Here is a 26,416-nt window from a genome sequence, read left to right on the forward strand (position 1 = left end):
TTGGGTAGAAGCCATCTACCTCAATGTCAGGGACTTCTCTTTCTTATCAATTTGATTCAGAGGCTCTAGCATCTATACAGGACCAGATATCAGGTGGAGGTTTCCTTGGCTGTAAGATACATATCCAATCCCTTATAGTTTTTTTTTTTAAGATTTAATATATTTATTCATGAGAGACACACAGAAAGAGACAGAGATACAGGCAGAGAGAGATGCAGGCACCATGCAGGGAGCCTTATGTGGGACTCGATTTCAGGACCTCAGGATCATGCCCTGGGCTGAAGGCAGGTGCTCAACCACTCAGCCATCCAGGCATTCCTCCCTTATAGTTTTGAAGCAATGCCAGGTTGGAAGCACTTGGTCAGGTCCCTTTCAGTGGAGCTTGATAATGTTTCCAAAATACCTAATCACCAGACTCCAGATTGTGATCAACAGGGACCTTCGAATTGACATCTATGAAGGCTTTTTTAACCTGTTGATGATAGGCTTGAGCATAAGACATTAGAGATTTGTAGTGGCTGTTCATACCAGCCCAAGATTACAAGGATTGGCAGAAAGTAGTATGCCAATAGGCATCGGTCTGCTGGTGACTATCTTGTGTGGAATGGTTTATTTCCCAAAGGGTATATATTGCAAATGGTCAGCAAGACCAAAGGCAATACCTTAGGTCAAGGAAGTCCAATTGTTTCAGTAGGTTTAGAGATTTTTAAGTTTTAGGATCCCATTAGTTTTTTCGGATGCCTGATGATTGGGGATGATAGGAGCAATGATAATTCCAAGAATTTGCAAGGTTTTTGTTAAGGCTCATGATTTGCCTGGTGAAGTTGGTACCTCAACCACTGGGGATCAAGGAAGGTACACCAACGGGAAACACATTGTCTAATAGTTTATTTGCTACTGCAAGGGCATCAGCTTTGTGGCAAGGGAAAGCTTCAACCCAACCAGAAAACACACACACTTACAATAACAAGAACGTATAGCTAACTCATACTAAGTGGCAGTTGAATGAAGACCAGCTGCAGCTGTTCAGGGTGGGCAAAAGGAAGTCTGAAGACTGTGGGAACAACAAGAGTTTATCCTGGTTGATGAACTTAACAGGTCAGACATTAGTAGACTGTCTTTGCAATTTTTAAGTAGGTTCCTTGGCCAGCATGGAGCCCAGTGCAGGCTTTGAACTCCAGACCCTGTGATCAAGATCGGAATGGAGATCAAAAGTAGTATGCTGAACCGACCGAGCCAGCTAGGGACCCCTTTGCAATTTTATAGAAGTTTTCTCTGTCAATATCTATTCGTAAATGAAGTCATTTTAAGTGCACTATCATGGGGATCCCTGGGTGGCTCAGTGGTTTAGGGCCTGCCTGTGGCCCAGGTGTGATCCTGGAGACCTGGGATCGAGTCCCGCATTGGGCTCCCTGCGTGGAGCCTACTTCTCTCACTGCCTGTGTGTCTGCCTCTCTCTCTCTCTCATGAATAAATAAAATCTTAAAAAAAAAATGCACTATCATGGGTTAAAGAATGTAAAACACATGACAAATAGGGTTTGTCAGAGAGCCGGGAAGAATCAAGTGGCCATCTTGAGTTTCCCATCAGCCCAACTGTTCACTTAATCAATAGCCATTGTTTACCCTCCTTAATTTCTCTGATTTGCAAGCAGAATGTTACCATGTTACAAGGACACCAGGATGGCGAAAATCTGGCAATGAGGGGCCATTTATTGCAGAAGGAGAATTCATTCCAACTGTGTCATAACCTTACAATAGAGAAGGCTTTGTATTATTTGACGATGCTTCCCATGTAACTTACAAATCAAATAAGCCCAATTATATATATATATAAGTTTCCCAAATCATCTTGGCACCTTGAAAACTTAGTTTTGGTAAGTGATGAGTGAAGCTGAACACTTTGAATATCTAGATCACTTCCTGATAAGCTTTTTAAAAATGAAACAATAACTACTGAACATAGGTTTATCTACTTTTGGTATCTTGTTACAGAAAAATTAAGATATTTGGATATTAGTGCTCTATTAGAAAACTGAATAAGTGGTAAGTGATGAGTGAAGCTGAACACTTATATATATATATATATATATATATATATATACATATATATATATATATATATATTCCTATGTCTCTGGCCCTCTCTCTGTGTCACTCATGAATAAATTTTAAAAATCTTAAATAAATTTAAAAGACCTTTTTTTTTTTTTTTTAAGATTTTACTTATTTATTCATGAGAGAGAGAGGGAGAGGCAGAGACACAGGCAGAGGGAGAAGCAGGCTCCATTCAGGGAGCCTGATGGACTCAATCTTGGGACTCCAGGATCATGCCCTGAGCCAAAGGCAGACACTCAACCACTGAGCCACCCAGGTGTCCCTAAAAGACCTTATTTTTAAGTTCATTTTAATTTAGCCCGTTTAATTATACATTAAAATACATTTCCAAAGATTCTTTTTCCACAAATCTTCTACAACTCTTTTTCTACACTCCAATTTTGCTTTATTTTTTCTTCTTTAAATGATTAGCCTCAAATAAGGACAAAATTACTTTTTTCCCCTCAATATCAACAAAATGTATTCCATTCTTCATACTTTGTCTTAGTGAAAATATATCCTATTTTCCTGGCATATGAACCCAAGATATTTCCCTTATTATTTCTAGAGCTTTATTTATATATACTATTTAGTTTCTTAGCCCTTGAAACCTAATTTCTAGTGAAAAAATAAAAAGTAAGCAATTGTGAACCATTGGTCATACTAACATTCCTTAAATTTGCAAATTTATGAATATACTGAATGATTCTTGGAAGCATATACCTTATTCAGTCTTCTAATAGAGCACTAATATCCAAATATCTTAATTTTTCTGTAACAAGATACCAAAAGTAGATAAACCTATGTTCAGTAGTTATTGTTTCATTTTTAAAAAGCTTAAAGCTTATCAGGAAGTGATCTAGATATTCAAAGTGTTCAGCTTCACTCATCACTTACCAAAACTAAGTTTTCAAGGTGTCAAGATGATTTGAGAAACTTTTTAAAACTTTTTATATATTCAATTTGTTCTTGACAATTATATCTAGATTACCCATGAAAACTTCATGAGACATCAAAGAAAATCAACCATTATTCTAAGTTATTTTTTCTGACAAATTGTAACAGATATAACATGAATTTAGTAAATTTAGTAGAATAAAAGTGGATTATCTGCATTATAGTCAAAGTTTGATTACTCTATAAAGAAGACATGCCTGTTTTAATTCAGCAAACTTTTTTTTTTTTAAGATATCATTTATTTATTCATGAGAGAGGCAGAGACACAGGCAGAGGGAGAAGCAGGCTCCATGCAGGGAGCCCGACATGGGACTCGATCCCGGGTCTCCAGGATCACGCCATGGGTCGAAGGTAGATGCTCAACCGCTGGGCCACCGAGCTGTCCCTAAACCAACAAACTTAAAGGTTAATTTGCTTGGGATCATCCCAGATCAAGTGAACTTGAAAAACATTTGAGTTAGTTTCTATTATATTTAAGAATTTAATTCATATACGCATTTAATTTTCTTTAAGCCAATTCAATAGAGCTCTTGACAAATTAATTTTAGCAATACCATCTGGAAGTAGAAAATGCCACATATATACAACACACATATATGACACATAGAGATAGATGTAGAGAACTCATTTTGTTTTTAAATTACTGCTATGAAATACGTATAAAACTCATTATAAAAGTTTAATCTAAATTCGTTTCTCTGGTAGATGGAATAAGTTAAGCTTACTTGATAATAAAGTTATTAAAACTTTTCAAATATCTTATCCAATGTCAGCTAGGACAAATAATAAATTTCTGTCAGTATTAAACTCCCAAGGTATTGTCAAAGATGGTGTAAAAGATACTAATTAGCTTCACAAGATCTAGAGTCTCTCCCAAGGATAGCCAAAGAAAGAACCAACAACCTATTTCCCAATCAGAAAGCCAACTCAAGTTCCTAGAATATAAAAAGAGACATGCAAGAAGGCAACAGTTAATCCCAAAAGAAATTATCAATAATAACTAGTGGGTCTGGATTTGGAAAGGATGGGCCAATGCAAAATTTCATTTGCTTCTCTTGACTGGAGTATTTACAAAAACTCTTGAGAATCCTCTCTAGGTTTAAGACATTGTTTAACTATGGCCTTTGACCAAGGAGTAAAAGATAATCTGAGGAGGATTGCCTATATCCTTGGATGGTCTTATTTTAAAAAAGGTAAATGTTTAATCTCTTCAGGATCGGTATGTCAGTCTTACAGTCTTTTAGTTACATTTTCTCTTTTTAATTTTTCATTAATGCTTTGCAATGAATCTTTCAGAGTATTTTGGAATTTTGAAATCTTTTAGAGGCTCCTGAATGCCAATTGAAATAGGTGTGCCATTCTGTTTAATTTGGGAAACCTTGCTTCCAAGTACACTTCTTAAATGACATAAAATTGGAGCATTCCCCATAATGACCATTGAATTTCTAGGTTATTATTCCCCTGAGGGTTGACAGATGCTTGGTTGAACCCTAGCCACAAATGGAGTCAACCCATATTTCTGTCTGGCCTTATTTTGGGGCTCCCAACCTGATGGTTATAAAGCCAAGTTCCTCAGGACACAAAACAATCTTAGTAAAATTTTGTTGTTTTTTCTAGATATCTGCAACTCCTGAAGCTATATTCTTAGACATAAAATGACCAGGTGTACCAGAAGGTGGCACACTTGTCTCTTTAGAATTTAAGGATGCCATTAGCTAAGGCTTTGAGTTTCTCAGAGCCAAACTAATACCTAAAAGGGATATTTTGACATAATTGTAAATGAGATTATTTCCTTAGTTTCCCTTTCTGCTATTTCCTTATTAGTGTCTACAAATGCGATAGATTTTTGCGTTTTACTTTTGGATCCTACAATTTTACTGAATTCATTTATTCTAAGAGTTTTTTTTTTTTTTAAATGAAGTCTTAGAGTTTTCTACATGAAGTATCATGTCATCTGCAAATAGTTTTACTTATTCTTTTCCAATTTGGATCATTTCTATTTCTTTTTCCTGTCTGATTGCTATGGCTAGAACTCTGAGTACCATGTTGAATAAAAAATGGCAAGAATGGGGATAGCTGGGTGGCTCAGTGGTTGAGCATCTGCCTTCAGCTCAGGGAGTGATCTGATCCCAGAGTCTGGGGATCAAGTCTCATATTAGGCTCCTTCTGGGGAGCCTGCTTCTCCCTCTGCCTATGTCTCTGCCTCTCATGAATAAATAAATAAAATCTTTTTAAAAATGGTAAGAATGGATATAGTTTGTATGGTTCCTGATTTTAAAGGGAAAACTTTCAGCTTTCAACCACTTAGTATAATGTTAGATGTGGGTTTGTCATGTGGCCTTTGTTATGCTTTAAGATATATTTCCTTTATACCCACTTTGTTGAGGACTTTTATTATAAATAGCTGTTTAATTTCATCAAATATTTTTTGCATCTATTAAACTGATCATATGATTTTTATCATTTCTGTTAATGTGACATATCATATTTGATTTGTGAATGTTGAATTATCCTTGCATCCCTGGAATAAATCCCAGTTGATCATGGTGTAGGAGTCTTCTAAGGTAATGTTGAATTCACATCACTAATATTTTATTGAGGATCTTTCCATCTATGTGTATCAGGGATATTGACCTGTAATTTTATTTCATATAGTGTTCTTGTCTGGTTTCGGTATCAGAGTAATACTGGCCTTATAAAATGAATTTGTAAGCATTTCTTCCTCTTCTATTTTTTGGAACAGTTTGAAGAGGATAGGTATTAAGCTTTATTAAATGTTTGCTCAATTTCATCTGTGATGTCATCTGGGCCTAGATTTTGGTTCAAGTTTTCTGATTACTCATTTTCATTACCAGTAATCTGTCCAGGTATTCTATTTCTATCCGATTGAGTTTTAGAAGATTGTTTCTATGAATTAATCCATTTCTTCTAATTTGTCCTATTTGTTGGCATAAAACTTTAATGATATTTTGTATTCTGTAGTTGTAACTTCTCTTTAATTTGTGATTTTGTTCACATGGGCCTTTTTTCTTCATGATTCTGGCAAAAGGTTTACCAATTTTGTTCATCTTTTTAAAAAATAAGCTCTTAATTTTTTTTTGTTTTTTTAGTCTCCATCTCCTTTATTTCCACTCTAATCTTTATTATTTATTTTTCTAATTTTAGATTTTGTTTTTTTCCTAGCATCTTTAGATGTAAAATTAAATTGTTTATTTGATAAGTTTATCTTTCTTCAGGTGGGCCTGTATCATTATGAATTTTCCTCTTAGAATTCCTTCTGATGTGTCACAAAGACTTTGGAAATTGTATTTTCATTTTTATTTGTCTCCAGATATTTTTTTTTATCTCCTCTTTGATTTCATCATTGACTCATTGGTTGTTTACTGACATGTTTACTTTCCACATGGTTTGTGTTTCTTTCCATTTCTCTTCTCTTGTCTTCTAGTTTCTTGTTTCACCCCATTGTGGTCAGAGAAGATGGTTGGTAGGATTTCAATCTTCTTAAGTTTATTGATATTTGTTTTGTGGCCTAATAAGTGCTCTATCTTGGAGAGTGTTCCATGTTCACTTGAAAAGAACATATAGTCTACTGGTTTTGGATGGAATGTTCTGTACATACCTGATTGATCAGTCTGGTTTAATGTGTCATTCAAACCAGTGTTTCTTTGATTTTTGTCTGGATTATCCATAAGTTGGTGTTAAGTCCCCTATTATTATTGTATTAGTGTAAATTTCTCCCTTTATGTCTATTAATGTATTATACATAAATGCTTTATGTATTCAGGTACCCCCCATTTTTAGTGCATAGATGTTTTCAATTGTTATATCCTCCTGCTGGATTCATCCCTTTATCATTGTGTAATGGCCTTCTTTGTCTCTTATTTACTGATTTATATCATTGAATTAAATTGTGGTAAAGTATAAAATTTACCATTTTAACCATTTTTAAGTATCTTTATGTTATTGTGCAACTATCACCATCATCCATCTCCAGAACTTTTTCATCTCCCTAAAATCTCTATATCCATTAAATAATAACTCCCCATTCTTCTCTCCCCACCCCCCAGCCCATGGTAACCAGTATTCTGCTTTCTCCTTAAATTTGAGTATTCTTGGTTCCTCATATAAGTGGTATCATATAGTATTTGTCTTTTTGTGACTCGCTTATTTCTCATAGCATGTCTTTAATATTCATGCATATTGTAGCATGCATCAAAATTCCATTCCTTATTTACTTTTTATTTAAGTATTATTTCATCTTATCAAAAATTCTTTTGTTTGTTTATTTATTTATTTATTTATTTATTTATTTATTTATTTATGATAGTCACACACAGAGAGAGAGAGGCAGAGACACAGGCAGAGGGAGAAGCAGGCTTCATGCACCGGGATCCCAACGTGGGATTCGATCCTGGGTCTCCAGAATCGCGCCCTGGGCCAAAGGCAGGCGCCAAACCGCTGCGCCACCCAGAGATCCCAAAAATTCTTATATATATTTGAGTATAATTAACATGCAGTATCACATTTCAAGTGTACAATATAGTGATTGAACAAGTCTATACATTATAGCACTCTATACATAACAATTCCATACATTATAATGTGAGTAATGTTCATCATGAGTGTACTCTTAATCCACATCACCTATTTTACCCATCTCTACCCCCCAACTTCCCCTCTGATAACAGAGTCTAACTATAAAGAAGTTATGGTTTTTAGGTTTGTCTTTTTTCCTTTGTTTCTTAAATTCCACATGGGAGTGAAATTGTATAGTATTTGTCTTTCTCTGGTTAATTTCACTTAGCATCATAGCCTCTAGATGCATCCATGTTATTGCAAATAACAAAATTCCTTTTGTGTGGCTGAGTAATATTTCATTTGTGTGTATACCATATCTTCAATATCCATTCATTTTTCAATAGACACCTGAGTTGTTTCCATATTTGAGCTATTGTAACTAATGCTGCAGTAAACATAGATATGCATATATGTTTTTGAGTGTTTTTGTATTTTTTGCGTAAACACTCAGCAGTGGAATTACTGGAACATATGGTAATTCTACTTTTCAATTTCCTTCATCTGTCTTTTGTAGTTTTAGAGTACAGGTCTTTTACTTCCTTGGTTAAGTTTATATGTAGGTATTTTGTTATTTTAGGTGCAATTATAAATTGGATTGTTGTCTTAATTCCTCTTTCTACTTCGTTATTAGTGTATAGAAATGCAACAGATTCCTGTTTGTTAATTTTGTATCCCACAATTTTATGTAATTCACTTGCCATGTCATCTGTGAGTAGTGAAAGTTTCAGTTCTTCCTTACTAATTTGGATGCCTTTTATTTCTTGCCTGATTGCTATGGCTAGGACTTCAGTACTGTGTTGAATAAAAGTGGTGAGAATGGACATCCTTGTCTTGTTCCTGATCTTAGCAAAAAAGCTCTATTTTCCCCCAATGAGCCTGAGGCAAGCTGTGGGTTTTTCATATATGGCCTTTTTATGTTGGGGTATGTCCCCCTCGAAACATACTTTGTTGAGGGTTTTTATGATGAATGGATGTACTTTGTCAAATACTTTTTTTGCATCTATTGAAATGATCATATAGTTTTTGTCCTTCCTCTTGTTGATGTCATGTAACATGTTGATTGATTACCAAATATTGAACCAGCCTTGCAACCCAGGAATAAATTTCACTTAATCACGGCTTTTTTTTTTTTTTACACTACATTGCTGGATTCAGTTTGCTAATAATTTATTGAGAATTTTTTTGCATCTATGTTCATCAAAGTTACTGGTCCATAGTTCTCTTTTTTTCATAGTGTCTAATCCGGTTCTGGTATAAGGGTATTAATGCTGGCCTCATAGAATGAATTTAGAAGCTTTCCTTTTTCTTCTATTTTTTGGAATAGTTTGAGAAGAACTGGCATTACCTCCTCTTTATGTGTTTGATAAAGTTGTGAAGCCATCTGGTCTTTTTTGTTTATAGGGAGTTTTTTGTTTACTAACTCAATTTATTGCTGATGGCAATGAAACAAATTAATCATCAGTCTGTTCAAATTTTCTCTTTCTTCCTGATTCAGTATTGGGAGGTTATATGTTTCTAGGAATTCCTCCATTTCTTCTAGGTTGTCCAATTTGTTGGTAAAACAATTTTTCATAATCTCTTATAATCCTTTGTGTTCTATGGTGGTGTTTCTCCTCTTTCCTTTCTGATTTTGTTTATTTGAATCTTTTGTTTTTTATGAGTCCAGCTAAAGCTTTATTAATTCTGTCGATCTTTTCAAAGAAGCAGTTCCTGGTTTCATTAATCTGTTCTTTTTGTTTGTTTGTTTTTAGTTTCCATTTCATTTATTTCTGCTCTAGCCTTTATTATTTCTTTCTTCTACCTTTGGAGTTTTGTTCTTTTTCTAGCTCCTTTAGTTGTAATGTTAGGTTATTTAAGATTTTTCTTGCTTCTTAATGTAGGCCGATGTTGCTATAAATCTTTTATCTTGGAACAGCTTTTGTTTCATCCCAAAGATTTTGGGCTGTTGTGTTTCATTTTCATTTGTGTCCATGATTTTTTTAATTTCCTCTTTGATTTCTTGGTTGACCCATTCATTGTTGAGTAGCATGTTCTTTAACTTCTGTGAATTTGTGTTCTTCCAGGTTTTTTTCTTATGGTTGATTTCCAGTTTCATGGTGTTGTAGTTAGAAAAGATGCATAGTATGATTTCACTCTTTTTAAAAATTATTAAGACTTGTTTTGTGGCCTATTGTGATCTTCTCTGGAGAATGTTGCATATGCACTTGAAAAGAATATGTACTCCACTGTTTTTGAATGGAATGTTCTGAATATATCTGTGAGATCCATCTAGCCCAATTTATCATTCAAAGCTGCTGTTCCTTTGTTTATTTTCTCTTTGGATGATCTATCCATTGATGTAAGAGGAGTGTTAAAGTCCCTTACAATTATTGTATTACCATTGATTATTGCCTTTATGTTTGTTAATTAGCTGCTTTATATATTTGGGTGCTTCCATGTTGCATGCATAAATATTTAGCATTGTCTTATTTTCTTTTTGGGCTGTTCCTTTTATGATTATGTATTGTCTCTTGTTAGTTTTTGTTTTAAAGTCTATTTTATCTAATATAAGTATTGTTACCTTGACATGTTTCATTTCCATTTGCAGGATAAATGTTCTTCCATCCCTTCACTTTCAATCTGCATGCGTTTTAAGTCTGAAATGAGTCTCTGTAGGCAGCAAATAGTTGAATCTTGCTTTTTTTTATCCATTCTGTCACCCTATGTCTTTGGAGCATTTAGTGCATTTACATTCAAAATAATTATCAATTGGTATGTTCTAATTGCCAATTTTGTTACTTGTTTTGTGATTGTTTTCGTAGTTCTTCACTTTTCCTTCTCAATCTTCTCACAGTTTGATGGCTCTTACTGATATGCTTGGATTCTTTTTTCTTTAATTTTTGTGTATTAATGATTTTTTATTTGTAGTTACCATTAGGTTTATATATAGCATCTTATGCATATAACAGTCTATATTATGTTGATGGTTGCTTAAGTTTGAAACAGTCTTTGTTTTTACTCCCCTACATTTCTGGTATGTGGTATTAGGCTTTACATCCTTTTATTTTATGATTCCCTCAATGGCTTTTTAGATAAACTTGATTTTATTGGGGTTTTTTTTGTGTGTGTGCTTCAACCTCTATATTGCTTTTATAAATAACTAATCTATTACTTTTATTATGTTTAAATGTACCTGTGAAATTCCTCTTTGTGATTTTTCCTTTCCAAAGAATCCCTTTTAACATTTCTTGTAAGGCTGGTTTAGTGGTGATGAATTCGTTTAATTTTTGTTTGTCTGGGAAACTTTCTTTGAATATATCATGCCATCCTATTCTTGCTCGCAAGGTTTCTGCTGAAAAATCAGTTGGTAGCCTTATGGGATTTACCTTGTATGTAACTTATTTCCTTCTGCTCTTAAAATTCATTACTTTTTTGCCCATTTTAAATAGTCTATCTTGGTGTGGATTTCCTTGGGTTGATTGGAAGGGGGGTGCTCTGTGCCTCCTACATCTAGATTTCTATTTCCTCTCCCAGGTCAGGGAAGTTTTTAGCTATTATTTCCTCAAATAAATGTTCTGTCCCCTTTCACTCCCTCTTCTTCTTATAGCCATGTAATGTGAATGTTATTACCCTTGAAAGTGTTGCTGAGGTCTCTTAACCTATTCCCATTTTTTATAATTCTTTTTTCATTCTCCTTGTTTAGCTTGATTGCTTTCCATCACCCTGTATTCCAGCTCTCTGGTCCATTCTTCTGCTTCTTCCAGTCTACTACTTATTCCCTCTAGTATATTTTTAATTTAAGTTAATGAGTTCTTCATCTCTCATTGGTTCTTTTTTTTATGTTTTCTGTCTCTTTGTTAAGGGTCTCACTGAGGTCCTCCACTCTTGGTTCAAGTCCAGTGAGTATCTTTATTACTGGAAATTTTCTATTAGGCATATTACTTATTTTTGTTTTGTTTAGGTCTCTTGATATAATTTTGTCCTTTTCTTTCATTTGAGACATATTACTTTGTCTCCTCATCTTTACCCGACTCTGTTTCTGTGTGTTAAGAAAGTCAGCTATGTCTCTTGCTCTTGAAAGTAGTGGCCATGGGCAACCCGGGTGGCTCAGCGGTTTAGCACTGCCTTCAGCCCAGGGTGTGATCATGGAGACCCGGGATCGAGTCCCACGTCGGGCACCCTGCATGGAGCCTGCTTCTCCCTTTGCCTGTGTCTCTGCATCTAATGAATACATAAATAAAATCTTAAAAAAAAAAAAAGTAGTGGCCTTATGAAGAAGAGGTTCTATAGTACCCTGTAGTACAATGTCCTCTGTTCACCAGAACCTGGCACTTCAGGCATATTACTATATGTGTTGTGTGTACCTTACTGCTCTGGCTGAGTTGCATTTGTCTTCAGGCCAGTCATCTGCAATGGCTCTCTTTGTTGTGGTCAGGGTTTGGTCCCTGTGTTATTTATTTTTGTTTTAAGATTTTATTTATTTATTCATGAGAGACACAGGCAGAGGGAGAAGTAGGCTCCTTGCAGGACTTGATCCCAGGACTCCAGGATCATGACCTGAGCCGAAGGCAGATGCTCAACCGCTGAACCACTCAGGTGTCCCTGGTCCCTGTGTTATTAAGGGGCCAGTCTGGGGCTACCTTGGGCTTGAGTTGGATCATACCAGATGTTTGCAGAGAAGCAGTCACATCTATCTGCAGGGTACCTTCCATGTGTTGTCCCTTGGGAAGCTTTCATTGATGGATTGGGGCTGCAGTCCACCTAGTGTGTTTATCTTTCCCTCTCCTCAGTTCAGGAAACACTTTGGAGTAGGGCTGGCCACTCTCAGAGCTGCTTGCAAATGCCACACTTGTGGCACTGCTTTGGATAGACTCCTGCTGAGGGCAAGTTAGATGGACAGATCAGCATGAGAATGCTGAAGGGGTGGAGCACACAGTGTTAGCAAGATTTATGCAAGTCTGCTTGTGGGAGATCTGAGCTGCTTTGGAAACTTCCTCCCTAGAGCAGGTTGGGTAACACATGTCCACAAAAGAATGCCGGGGTGGGGCTTGCTGTTAGCAAAGCTAAGAGCATTTGTTGTGGTTCCTGCAAATGTCTGTATCCAGGCTGAGAGGCAAGATAGAGAAATGGTGCCCACTGGCTCTTTTGTTCTTAAAGATCCCTGTCCCTCCTGCACAAGTTCTGAAATTAGCAAATAAATTTCCTTTTCATATATCCTAGGAGTTTTTCAAACTGCTGATACTATGCTATATCTCAGTAGGGCTGATATGATGTCTAAGGTGAGGACTCAGTACATCACCCTCCTGTTCTGCCAGAGCTGAACTGAGCCCACTGATTTTTCAGGTGGTGTTAAGAGGTGTTAAGCCTCTCTGGTTTTCAAAGTCAGATAGGATGGGAATTTGTCTTCCCAGTGAGGGTCCTCTGTGCCTGGGGTGACTGCTGTGGGGTCTGTTCCTCTCCCTGCTATCTGCTTGCAGTGTCTCTCCTCCTCTGGTCAGTCTTGCAGTCAGTTTGGTTCCTGACCATGTCTCCATCCTTCCTATTATTTTCAGTTTGGGTTTTTTTCTCTATGATTAGGTGCAGAGAGTCTGTTCTGTCTTTAGAGTTCTTTTCTGGGTTATTTACACTAACGTGTGTTATTTAGTTGTATCCATGGGATAGGATAAACCTAGGATTATCCTATTCCACCAACTTCCTTAGAAGTCTAGTCTTTTTGTTTTAAAGTCTATCTTGTGTGATACAAGTATAGATTTCTGCAAATAAAATCTTTTTCCATTCCTTCATTTTTGGATTGTGTGTACCTTTAAATTTGTCTATAAATCTGAAGAGTCTTTTGTAGGCTCATTTGGATCTTGTTTTTTCTATCCATTCAGTAACACTATACCTTTTTACTGGGTCATTTGGTCTATTTACATTTTAAGTAACTATTGATAGTTTTATTCAAGGGAAAATGCAGAGTAGAATCTTGAGCTGATCTAATTATTTGGACACATTGAGATAACCGCTATGTTTGTGTAACTATGAAGACACCCTAAAGGCTGGCAAAAACAGACCTTCTATAGTTAATTGTAGAGAGGAGACCCAATCAAAAATGTGGGATGGATAGGGTGTGGTTAAGGACCAAATTCCTGAGGGGATACCACAAGCACAGAGAAGTGAGAGGATCAAACCCCACACCATGTGCCCCCAGACTGAGGATGTGTCCTATGAAGATGTATCCCCATAATGTCTAGCTTTGAAAATGAGTAGGGCTTCAATACCTTTTAAAATCAGTAGTACTTAACTCTGGGAAAGCCAGAAGGTAATAGAAATTTGAATCCTTGCCCTTAAAGAACCAGCATAATAAATAACCTGGCCCAAGAATCCAGCACAGAAACAGCTGTTAGAAAAGCACTTGAGGTATGTGTGAAGGAGATTAACTCATCAAAGAATGTGTCTCAGGGAGGCTGGGATTCCTCAGGAGACTTCTAAGAACAAAAAAGAGAGAGAAAGGAATCTAAGCATATCACTAAAGAAAGACATCAAATGACATGGGAAGAGAGCAAGGGAAAAAGGAAGGAACAGAAAAAGAGCTACAAAAACAACCAGAAAACAATTAACAAAATGGAAATAAATACAAATCTATCAATAATTACTTTAAATGTAAATGGACTAAAAGCTTCAATCAAAAAACATAGGGTGACTGAATGGGGAGGGGGGAGACTCATCTCTGTTGCCTACAAAAGACTCACTTCAGAGCTAAAGACACATACAGAATAAAAGTGAAGGGCTCTAAAAATATAAACCATGCAAATAAAAGCAACAACAAAAAAAGCTGGGGTAATATTTGTATCAGACAAAATAGGCCTTAAAACAAATAAAGTAGCAAAAGACAAGGACACCACAATAATGATAAAGGGAATAATCCAACAAAAGGATAAAACAATTATATTATCTATGTACTCAACATAGAAGCATCCAAACACAAAAAATTATTAACAGATATAAAGGAAGAAATTGACAGCAATACAATAATAGTATGGGACTTTAACGGGCTACTTACATCAATGGATGTAAGGTCACCCAGACAGAAAATTAACAAGGATATCATGGCTTTGAATCACACATTAAACCATATGGATCTACCAAGTGCATAGGGAACATTCTCCAGAATAGATCACATTTGGCCACAAAAGAAGTCTCAGGAAATTTAAGAAGAGTGAAATCAGGAGCACTTGGGTGGCTCAGTCAGTTAAGTATCTGACTCTTGATTACAGCTCAGATTGTAATCTCAGGGTCCTGGGATCAAGCCCCATGCTGGGCTCCACACTCAGCAAGGAATCTACTGGAGGTTCTCTCTTTCTCTCTCTTTGCTCCTCCCCCTGCTCATATTCTCTTTCTCTCTCTCTCAAATCTTAAAAAAAAAGTGATATCAAGCATCTTTTCTGACCACACTGGTATGAAACTAGAAATCAATATATACACATATACATCCTAAAAGTAACACAAATACATGAAGGCTAAACAACATGGATATTGGACAACCCCCCCCCCCCCAAAAAAGAAGAAATTTAAAAATACCTGGAGACCAAGTAAAAATACATGAACCTAAATCTTTGGGATCCAGCAAAAAGTAGTTCTAACGGAGATTTATAACAATACAGGCCTAATTAAAGAAAAAAAGAAAAATTTTAACTTTAACTTACATCTTAAAGAGATAGAAAAAGAAGAACAAATCTAAGTTCTTAGCAGAAGGAAGGAAATACTAAAGATCAGAGCAGAAATAAGTACAGTAGAGGCTTAAAAAAAATCAATGAAACCAGGAGCCGGTTCTATAAAAGATAACAAAATTGATAAACCTTTGGCCCAACTCATCAAACAAGAGTATTCAATCAAATGGAGGAGAAATAAATAACCAACACTAGAGAAATACAAAGGATTATAAGAGGATATTGTGAAAAATTAAAAGAAATGGATAAATTCTTAGAAAATCTTCCAAAACAGAATTAGCAAGAAACACAAAATTTCAACAGATTAATTACTAGTAATGAAATTCAGTTAGTAATCAAAAAATTTCCAACAAAAGGGTAGGACAAGATGGCATCATAGGTGCATTCTCTATGAAAGATTTAAAGAGATAATACCTATTCTTCTCATACTCTTCCAAAAGAAGAGTAAGTAAAGTGTCCAAATACATTCTACAAGGTGAGCATTAATTACCTTGATGCAAAGACCAAAAACACTACAAAAATCAAGACACCACAGGCCAATATTTCTAAGGAAAATAAATGCAAACATTCTTACAATATTAACAAATTTAATACACTTAGAAAATCATTCATTATGATCAATTGGGAATTATTTCAGGAATAAAAATGTTTAATATTCAGAAATCAATTTGACACATTAACAAGAATAAAAACCATCTGATCTCTATAGATGCAAAACGAGCATTTGAGACAATAAGATATCCATTCATAACTTCTCAACAAAGTAGGTTTAGAAGGAATGTACACCAACAGAGAAAAGGCCATAAACGAAAAACCCACAAATGAAAAACCCACAGCTAACCCCTCCTACCCAACAGTAAAAACTGAAAGTTTCTTCTCTAAGATCAGGAACAAGACAAGGATGTCCACACTTAGCACTTTTATTCAACATAGTACTCTTTGGAAGTCCTAGCTACAGTAGCCATACAAAGAAAAGGCCTTCAAATTGATAAGAAAGATATAAAACTGTCATTATTTGCAGATGACATGACACTATATAGAGAGGAAATGTTAAAGTCTCCACCAAAAAACTGTTAGAACTGATGAGTGAATTCAGTAAAGTTGCAGGATAGAAAATTAATATAGAGAAATCTGTTGCATTTCTATATACTAGTAACAAAGTAGCAAAAAGAGAAATTTTCAAAATCCCATTTCTCTTTGACATCAGCCATAGCAATATTTTTCCAAGCATGTATCCTTGGGCAAGGGAAACAAAAGCAAAAATAAGCTATCAGAATTACACCCAAATAAAAAGCTTTTGCCCAGTGAAGGAAACCATCAATAAAACAAAAGGCAGCCTACCTAATGGGAGAATATATTTGCAAATGATATATCTGATCAGCAGTTAATATTCCAATTATACAGAGAACTTATACAACTCAACATGCAAAAAAAAAAAAAGAAAAAAGATCCAATTAAAAAGAGCAGAGGACCTGAATAGACACTTTTTTTCCCTAAAAAAGACAATGGCCAACAAACACATACAACATACTCAACATCACTAATCATCAGGAAAATGTATATCAAAACCACAATGAGTCATCACCTCACACCTGTCCAAATGGCTAAAATTAAAGACAAGAAATCACAAGTGTTGGCAAGAATGTGCAGGAGAGGGAGCCCTTGTGCCCTGTTGGTAAGAACATAAATTGGTGCCGCCATTGTGGAAAACACTGTGGAGTTTCCTCCAAAAATTAAAAATTGAAATACCATGTAATCCAGTAATCCCCACTACTGGGATTTACCAAAGAAAATGAGAACACTGATTCAAAAAGATATACATACCCCAACGTTTACTGCAGCATTATTTAAAATAGCCAAAATAGGGAAGCAATAGTAGTAGTAACTAATATTGCATTCCATATTAAACTTTAATGAAAAATACTCATAGACATGTACTTATCATTTTGTTTTATAGTTCTCTGTTTCTCTAAATTTCTTCCATTATAATTTGGTGACTTTCCTTAGTGCTATGTGTCCTTTCTTTATATTTTTTGTGAAACTATTACAGGTATCTGATTTATGGTTACCACAGGGTTCATATATAATGTAATATTCTATGTCTGTAGCCATCTATTTTAATTTGATGATCACTTAAAAAAATGTAGTACTTTTAGAACATTGTTGAATTTAAGATTTTATTTATTTATTCATGAGAGACAGAGGCAGAGAGACACAGGCAGAGGGAGAAGCAGGCTCCATGCAGGGAGCCCAATGTGGGACTCGATCCTGGGTCTCTAGGATCAGGCCCTGGGCTAAAGGCGGTGCTAAACCGCTGAGCCACCTGGGCAGTCCAAAGCACTACATTTTTGCCACCACTCCCAATGTTTCGTGTTTTGAGGTCCTATTTTGTATCTTACTATTTTGTGACTCCATTGACTAATAATTATGTCTAGATGATTTTACTACTTTTATATTTTAAACTTCATACTAGAGAAGTTAGTGTTCGGGCCACTATTACCTTCATTATATATTTACTTTTATTGGTGAGATCATTTCTTTTATAATTTTATTGTTTCTAGTTATGGCTTTCCCACTTAAATTAGTTCCTTTAACGTTTCTTGTAAAACTGGTTTGTTGTTGATAAATTCCTTATCTTTTACTTGTCTGGGAAACTCCTCATCTCTCTTCAGTTCTGAGTGATAATCATGCTGGGTAGAGAATTCTTGCCTGTGATTTTTTTTTGTCCTTCCAACACTTTAAAAATATGTCATTCCCTTCTTACCTGTAAAGTTTCAGCAGAAAAATCAGTTGTGATGGTCATTTGGGGGTGTCCTTGTATGTAATTTGTGGCTTTACTGCTTTTAAGATTCTCTTTTTAACTGTTGGTACTCTGATTATAATATGTCTTCATGAAGGTCTCTTTAGGTTCATCTTCCTTAGGACTCTCTGTTTCCTGGACATGGATGTCTGTTTCATTCATCAGGTTAGGGAGTTTTCAGCCATTATTACTTCAAATAGGTTTTCTGTGCCTTTTTCTCTCTCTCCGCCTTCTGGGACTTCTATAATGGAAATGTTTGAATGCCTGATGTTGTCCCAGAGATCCCTTATGGTTCTTAATTCTTTTTTCCTTTTTACTGTTCTGATAGAGTGATTTCCACTACTGTCCTCCACATTATTGATTCACTCCTCTGTATCATCTAATCTCAATTGCCTCCAGTATATGTTTTATTTCAGTTATTCTTCAGCCTTGATTGCTTCCTTTTTATGTTTTCTATTTCATGGTTGAGGTTCTCACTGCGTTGGTTCAGTCTTCTAAGTTTGGCGAGCATCCTTATGGTCACTATTTTGAATTATTTTTCAGGTAGGTTATTTCATTTGGAACATATTCCTCTGTGGCTTCATTTTGTCTGTTTCTGAGGGTTTAGGTAGATCAGTTGTATTACCCAGTCTTCAAGGACTGGCTTTAGATCGGTGTCCAGTGGGGTCCAGTAACAAACCCCTCCGATTTTCCAACTGCAGTGCCTCTGGGGTATCCCCTGTGTGGACTGTGTGCACCCTCCTGTTGTGGCTTGTATGTACTGGTGGGTCTTCCTTCCAACTGGCTGGCAGTGACTGTTGCAAGCATTCTAATATATGGGGGGCTACTTGGGAATAAACTGCTCCTACCAGCACGGAGCTAGTGAGATAGAAGGGGGGAGTCAAAAGAAATGGTGCCTATCATCACTTCTGTTCCCAAAGAATGTTAGAGTGGGTCCCCACCCCTCTGGCAAATGATAAGGTTAATCTCCTTTATGTGTAACCCAGGTACTTTTCAAACTGCTGCCTCTGCCCTGGGACTTGGAGCAAGTAAGATTACATGCACACGTTTTAAGAGCAGGGTCTCAGTTTCCCACTGCCTTCCCAGACATATGCCCCACTGGTTTTCAAAACCAGATATGTCTTCCCAGTGCAGATCGCCTAGGCTCAGGAGTCTAATCCAATGTGGGGCTTGAGCCCCTGGTTCCTCAAGGAGGGCCTCTATGGGTGTGATACCACCCCATACCCTTTAGGGGTCATCACACTGGGATTGTGGGTCCTACCTAGACCACATTTTCACCCCTCTCCATGATATACTTTTCCTTTATACCCTTAATTGTATAAAATCATTTCTTCAAGTCTTCAGTTTGTTCTCAGAGATAGTTGTTTTATAAATAGTTGTAGTTCTGGTTTGTCCATGGAAGGAGGTAAGCTCAGAATCTTCCTATTCTATCATCTTGATCCCCAAGACACATCTGATTTCTACTCCAAAGCTCCTCATAAAATAGATACAGCATAATAAATAAAGTCAGTAATATCTTTATAAAAGATAAAATGCCAGTGTTCATAAGAGTATTTTGACATCATACTGGGTTTGTATATCTCAAAGTTAGGGAATCTTTCAAAAATAACCACAATGTAATTATTCTATCTTTAATTTTAGCAATAACTCCTTAATATTATCAACTCTTCATGAGTATTCTAATTTCCCTGATACTCTCATATTTAATTTGCAACCAATTTGTTTGAATTAGGATTCAAACAAGATATACATGTTGCACTGAATTAATTCCAACAAGTTTCATTATTGATACACTTTTCACTTTTCCCTTTTGTGAAAATTCTTTTGACAAACTAAATGTTTTGTTTAATCCTTAGGTCTTAAAAATGAGCTATAACAAAATCCGAAAACTTCAGAAAGATACTTTTTATGGCCTCAGGAGCTTGACACGGTTGCATATGGACCACAACAATATTGAATTTATAAACCCAGAGGTTTTTTATGGACTCACCTTTCTCCGACTGGTGCACTTGGAAGGAAATCAGCTCACTAAGCTCCATCCAGATACATTTGTCTCTTTCAAATACCTCCATATATTTAAAACATCTTTCATTAAGTACCTTTACTTGTCTGATAACTTCCTGAACTCCCTCCCTCAAGAGATGATTTCCAATATGCCTGATTTGGAAAGCCTTTATCTTCATGGGAACCCATGGACCTGTGATTGCCACTTAAAATGGTTGTCTGACTGGATACAGGAAAACCCAGGTATGTATGCTGTTTATTTCTTTGTCCTAATTAGAGGAAACCGCGGGGAGGCCAAGGTAATTGAGCTGGAAAGAAAATGGACACTAAATAATAATTCAGTGGTAATGAATTCTCTTTCATAATTATTTGTATGTTTGTTTCAGGTCAGCTATCCATAAATCATCACTTCTGGCAAAATTAGGAAATAAGGAATGTTTGTGTATGTTACTCTACCTACCATGAGCTACACAACCCTTCCCTTTTTTTATCTTCCCTTCAGTCATTCAGTCAATACACATTTTTTTGGAGTTCTAGTCAAGGTCCTGTGCTCAGTGGTAGAAATACCATGAGCACTCTCTCCTCTAACCATGCCTCTCGCGGGCTACAGATAAGCAAACAGATAATCAGAGTGTGAAATGTGCTTTGATGGGGAAAGTAAAATTTGCATGAAGAGGGCAGGATCCGTTCAGTCAACAAGTAGTTATTATAATACTGTGAGCAAGGGATCACAAAGAACACAGGGATCTAAAAATAAAACAGATAGCACCTTCACCGACCTTACATTCCTGTGGGGGAGGAGGGCCGGAAATGGACAAACAACTAACTGCACTATTAATGGTTGAAATCTGATTAAACAATTAAGTCTTTAAGATAATGACTGAAAGGAGCCTATTGATTTTGGCATCAAAGGGGTGGGTGGTTACTTTGCAAAGAGCGATGGAAGCCAGATTGCTGTCTTGGGAGGGAGAGGTGGAAGGCAGGGAGCAGTCTACTCTTTTGGAAAGGTTTGGCCTGAGATGAAGCAAGGGAGGAAGGATGCAGCCAGATGGAAATGTGCAATCACACGGGACTCTTCAAGCATGAGAGAGACTTGAGTATGTTCAAGGCGAGAAGAGAAAAGAAAGGGCAGATCATCCTTCGAACAAGTCCGTGAGAAGACTGGAGGGCAAGAGATCCAGACATAGGAGCAAGGATTTTCCTTAGGAGAACAGAGAACTAGATGGGCACAGAGGCAGGGGATCTCCTGAGTCTGGTAGAAAAAACAAAGGAAGTGCTTATCTGATGGCTTTTCCTCTTCTGTGAAGTTGTAGGAGAGGTGAGTGAGGAGGGTCCTAGGAAAAGGTCAAGGCCAGAAACTTGAGAAAAGTGGAAAAGATTTGAAGTTGCTGCCATCACGTGTGTGTGTATATGTGTGTAGTCGGTTCATTAGTTTAAGACCAAACCAGAAAACATTAACTGAACACTGAGAATTACTTTAAGGCAATAGACAGCACCTTTGCTCTCAAGGAGCATATATTTTTGGCAAATATGTTAAACACATAAAAAGACAAGAAAGCTATGAATGAAAAACATCAAAACACTTATAATGAAGTTCCATAGGGGCTCAAAGTCAGTAAAACTTACTTCTGCCTTGATTAAAAAGGAGGGAAATTGGACTGGGCCATAGAAGATACATCAAGGGGGAAAAGAAGGAATAAGAGAGCTAGCAGAGTTAACGTACTGAGTTTGTGGTTGACATTGTGCCAGATGCTTTCTATTTAATCCTCACAATGATCTTCTAATTACAAGATGAAGAAACTGAGGCTTAGGAAATTTGGGTGTCTTGGGCTAGTCATTTAGATCCTTTATGCTTCAATTTTCTCACCTGTAACATAGGGATAATAATAACTGTGAAGAATAATTAATACATACAAAGTGCTTAGCGCAATGTATAGCACCAAGCAAGCACTCAGTAAATGTGAAACATAATCATTTTCATGCTACCCATCCAGGTCACACAGCAAGAAAGTAGAAAAGCAGAAATTCAAAAGTCCAAATCTTCTTCTACAATGTATTTGGTGGGGCAGCCCTGGTGGCTCAGCGGTTTAGCGCTGCCTTCAGTACAGGGCCTGATCCTGGAGTCCCACGTCAGGCTCCCTGCATGGAGCTTGCTTCTCCCTCTGCCTGTGTCTGCCTCTCTCTCTCTCTCTCTCTCTCTCTCTCTCTCTCTCTGTGTGTCTCATGAATAAATAAAATCTTTTAAAAAAATGTATTTGGGGTGGAGAAACTGCTTTCTACATGAAGATCTAGAACAAGCTGCATAAAGAGGGTAATAAATAGCCCAAATTGCCTGGCATAGGCTCAAGAGAGATGTGCAGGGTGTTCTGAAACCCACTGTAGGGAGCATTGAATGCCAGGTGATGAGGATTGTACTTTATCCTATAGACAAGAGAGATTTTACAGTGAAAGCTTTGAACACGGAGATGCTTTTTGGGGATGGTCAATGTAGGAGCAGCAGACAGGAGGAACTGGAGCGGTGGGAAGAAACAAAAGCCCAAGGATGAAGGGCTCAAGATGGCTTGTGTCTGAGGAATGACAGATTGAACTATGAGGTGACCACATCTGAATGTAGCTTCACAGACCCCCAAGACACTGAGTGAGGGTTTTCTCAGTACTTTCCAATGCCATGGAGGAGATAAAAGAATGAGGAATGGGAAAGAACTACTGAGTTTTCACTTGGTTGCTAGCTGAAGGAGAATGGGGGGGCATATGAAGAAAGCTTATATGAGAAACATAGCAATGGGGGCTCGGGGAGAAGATGATGCTCAGGACCAGAGAACCACACACTCAGAAAGTGATTCTGTATCCGGTTCCTACAAGGTATCAAACCTACTTGCCATTTTGCTAATTTATATGTTCCGGTCATAAAATCAAGCTACTATTTATTGTTAGCAGCTAACATTTTAAGTGGAAAATGCCATGATTGTAAGATACCCAGGTATTTTATATACTAAGGAATAAAAAAAAAAAATCCAGGGTTGACAAATTATAGCCCACGGGCCAATCACAGTCCTCCACAAGGCTTTGGTAAATAGAGTTCTATGGGAATACAGTCGTGCCTGGTTCTGTGGCTGCTTTGACGCTACAGTGGCCTAGTCCAGTTGCTAGGTCAGACACCTTTGGTCCACAAACCTAACGTCTTTACTACCTGGCCCTTTACATAAAAAGTTTGTTGATCGTGGCCTACAGAACAAAGCCCAAACCCCCTAGTCCAGCGGCGCCTAGCCTCAGCCTGGTTTCCTTGCTTTCCAGTCCTCACAACCCCTTGCCATCCCAGGCACACTGTGCCATTTTACTACCTCCTCCCTGTGGCTTTCCTGCCAGCAGCACTTGCCTTCCTTCTCTGCCTGGTGAGCTCCCAGCCTGCCTGCACACTTGGCTCAGCGCTCACTCCTTCTGCAAAGCCTAGTACTCTCCCACTGCCCTCCTCCATCTGTATTTGAATATAATTGGCCCTTGACCAATATGTTGACCCCCAAAACAGTTGAAAAATCTGTGTAGGTAGCTTTTGAATCCCCCAAAACTTAACCACCCATAGCCTACTATTGACAGAAAGCCTTACGGATAACCCACCTGGTCAATTAACTCCTATTCATACATTGTATGTATTTTTTACTGTATTCTTATAATAAAACTAGAGAAAAGAAAAGGTTTCTGAGAAAATCATAAGGAAAATACGTTTACAGTACTGTATTTATCAATACTGTAAATTTACGTCATCTGCTTTTACAAGATGGTGCCCGTACCTGTATCAGTAATGTCTTATATAAAATACTGTAGATAGTATATGAATTGCTAATACTAGACATCAAAAATGAAAAGATATAAAAAAATGAAAAGATAATGTCGAAAAGAAATCATGTTTATGTTACATTCATGCATTGATAATGAAGCAACAATAGGGCTGCAGATGGATGTCTAGTGTAAATGATACACCTGCTTTAGGGTAGCCTCACCTATACACTAAAGATGCGGGAGTAGGCTTATTCATAATACACTGTTGGAAACTTTTTTTTTCTAAAACCACTTACCTGTGATGATAGGCTGATAATGCAGTTTCTCCGATTATAAGAGAGAGGCGTACCGTACAGTAGCGACATTCTTCGAAAGAAAAATTGCGAGACCCTAAGTAAACACACACATCAGCCTTCTAGTAAGCATCGCTCACGGCATGCCTGTGTAAGGGGAGGCTATCCGCCTCCACACAAGGCCCGCATGTGGAATCCTACATAATGACAAGTGAGGCAACCATACAAAAACCCCTCACGCCATCCTTACCATGCAGTTGTTGGACTGTTGCACAAACGCACTCACAATAGGGAAGTTTCCTGGCTCTACCTCATGGTAATTACTTACGGTTCTGTAAGTGGAGGTGGATCGTCAGCAGGTCTTCATCCTCATCACCTCCACGTTGAAGAGGTGAAGGGGGGCGTGGGGGCACCGGTGTCGCCGGCAGAGAAGTGGAGGCCAGAGGGGCCCGGGCACTCAGCGGGACTCTACAGTGATAAATTGTGCTTTGTTGGACTTTCTGCTCTTTTATTTTTCTACGACTGTTTCTACGTGCAACCAATCTTTCTTGCACCATTTGCTTTAGCCTCAGTGTCCACATCACAGAAGGGGTCACGTCATAACGCAAGTCAGAAGCAGGCCTGAATAAGAGAACCCTTCTGCCAGACTGTCTCACGTAGGTTTGTTTTCTGGCACTGCCTTTTGTATGTTTTCTTCCTCCTCATTAGTCACTGGTTTGGAAGCATTAATCTCTACCCAGTCATCTCCTCTTTAATTTCTCTGGTATCTATTAGTTCTTGAATTTCTCCAAGATCCGTATCTTGAAGCCCTTTACCACCATTCCCCCAACCCGCTCCCCGATAGATAGATAGATATAGATTTTTTTTTTCCATATCCACAGTCTCTTATGATTTCCTTGACTGGCTCTGGACTAAGTCTTTTGAAGTTGTGCACTCCATCTGGACATAGTTTTCTCCAGCAGGAATTTGCTGTTGCAGACTTGATGGCTTCCATTGCCTTGTCCTATAACGACAATGGCATCTTCGGTGGTGTAATCCTTCTAGATTTTCAAGATGTTCTATGAGGGTTCTCTTGCATAGAATTAATAATCCTGTCCATAGAATACAGTGTTTAATGAGCCTTGATGACCCCTCTTTATGACCCCTTGAATTAGAGGACGAATCAGCAATATGTTTGGGGGCAAGTAAGCCACTTTAATACTTTTAGTGTTGAACTCCTGGGGTTTTGGGTGGCTCGGGGAATTCCCCAATGTTAAAAGAACTTTACAAAGCAGGCTCTTACTGGCAAGGCACTTCCTGACTTCAGGAACAAAGAATAGATGGGACCAATTTGGAAAAAAATATTCTCATCAGCCAGGCCGTTTTGCTGTACAATGAAAACCCTGGCAACTGGTGTTTACCATTTCCTTTCAAGGCTCGGGATTTAGCAGCTTTATAGATAATCATTAACCCGACTGCATTTGCAGACCATAGTACAGTTAGCCCATCCCTTCCTGTCTGAAATCCAGGTGCTTCCTTCTCTTCCTAATAAATGTTCTTTGTGGCATTTTTATCCAGAATAGGGCACTTTCATCTACATTGAAAACCTAATTTCAGGCAGGTATCCTTTCTCCTCAGTGATTTTTGTGATGGTGTCTGGAAACTCATCTGCTTCCTCTTAGGTGGTGGAAGCTGCTTCTCCTGTTATCTTTATATATTTCAAGCCAAATTTTTCTAAAATGTCAAACCATCCTTTGCTGGTATTAAATTCTCCAGGTTAGGTCCTTCTCCTTTCTTTTGCTCTAAGCTTCATTATAATGACTTTGCTTTTTCTTGAATCACACTAGAGTCTACAGATACGCCTTTCTTATAGCAATCTTGCACCCACATAAAAGCTGTATTTTTCAACACAAGATAAAAACGTATTTTGCGGAAAGTGCAAGGTTTTCACACCTGCTGGTATAGTGCAGTGACAGCTTCAAGGAATTTCCTCTTTTTTTCTTACAGAGGTCCTTATGCTGGCTTTGCTGATGTTAAGGTGCCAGGTAACTGCAGCTCAAACCTCGTATTAACTTTTTTTTGTCGTAACTTTGCTTCTTGGGAGCACTTCCAGCATCACTAGTGGCACTTTGTATGGGTCCCATGGTATTATCCAAGGTTTATGGCATTGTGCTAAACATGATGAAAAATACCTGAGAACCATGAGATCACTTTACTGCAGTGTGCAATTTACCAGAGCGATGA

General features: G+C 37.4%; 1 protein-coding gene across 1 annotated transcript in view; it reads left to right on the top strand.

Moving 5' to 3' along the window:
* The window catches only part of IGSF10 (immunoglobulin superfamily member 10), a 56,515-nt gene that overhangs the window by 12,405 nt on the left and 17,694 nt on the right, over positions 1–26,416 (top strand). The window contains exon 4 of the mRNA XM_072792268.1: positions 19,976–20,366. Coding sequence (XP_072648369.1) covers positions 19,976–20,366 — 391 coding nt within the window. The remainder of the gene's footprint in view (positions 1–19,975; positions 20,367–26,416) is intronic.

This window comes from Canis lupus, chromosome 22 (assembly GCF_048164855.1).
Source record: "Canis lupus baileyi chromosome 22, mCanLup2.hap1, whole genome shotgun sequence".
Lineage (NCBI taxonomy): Eukaryota > Metazoa > Chordata > Mammalia > Carnivora > Canidae > Canis > Canis lupus.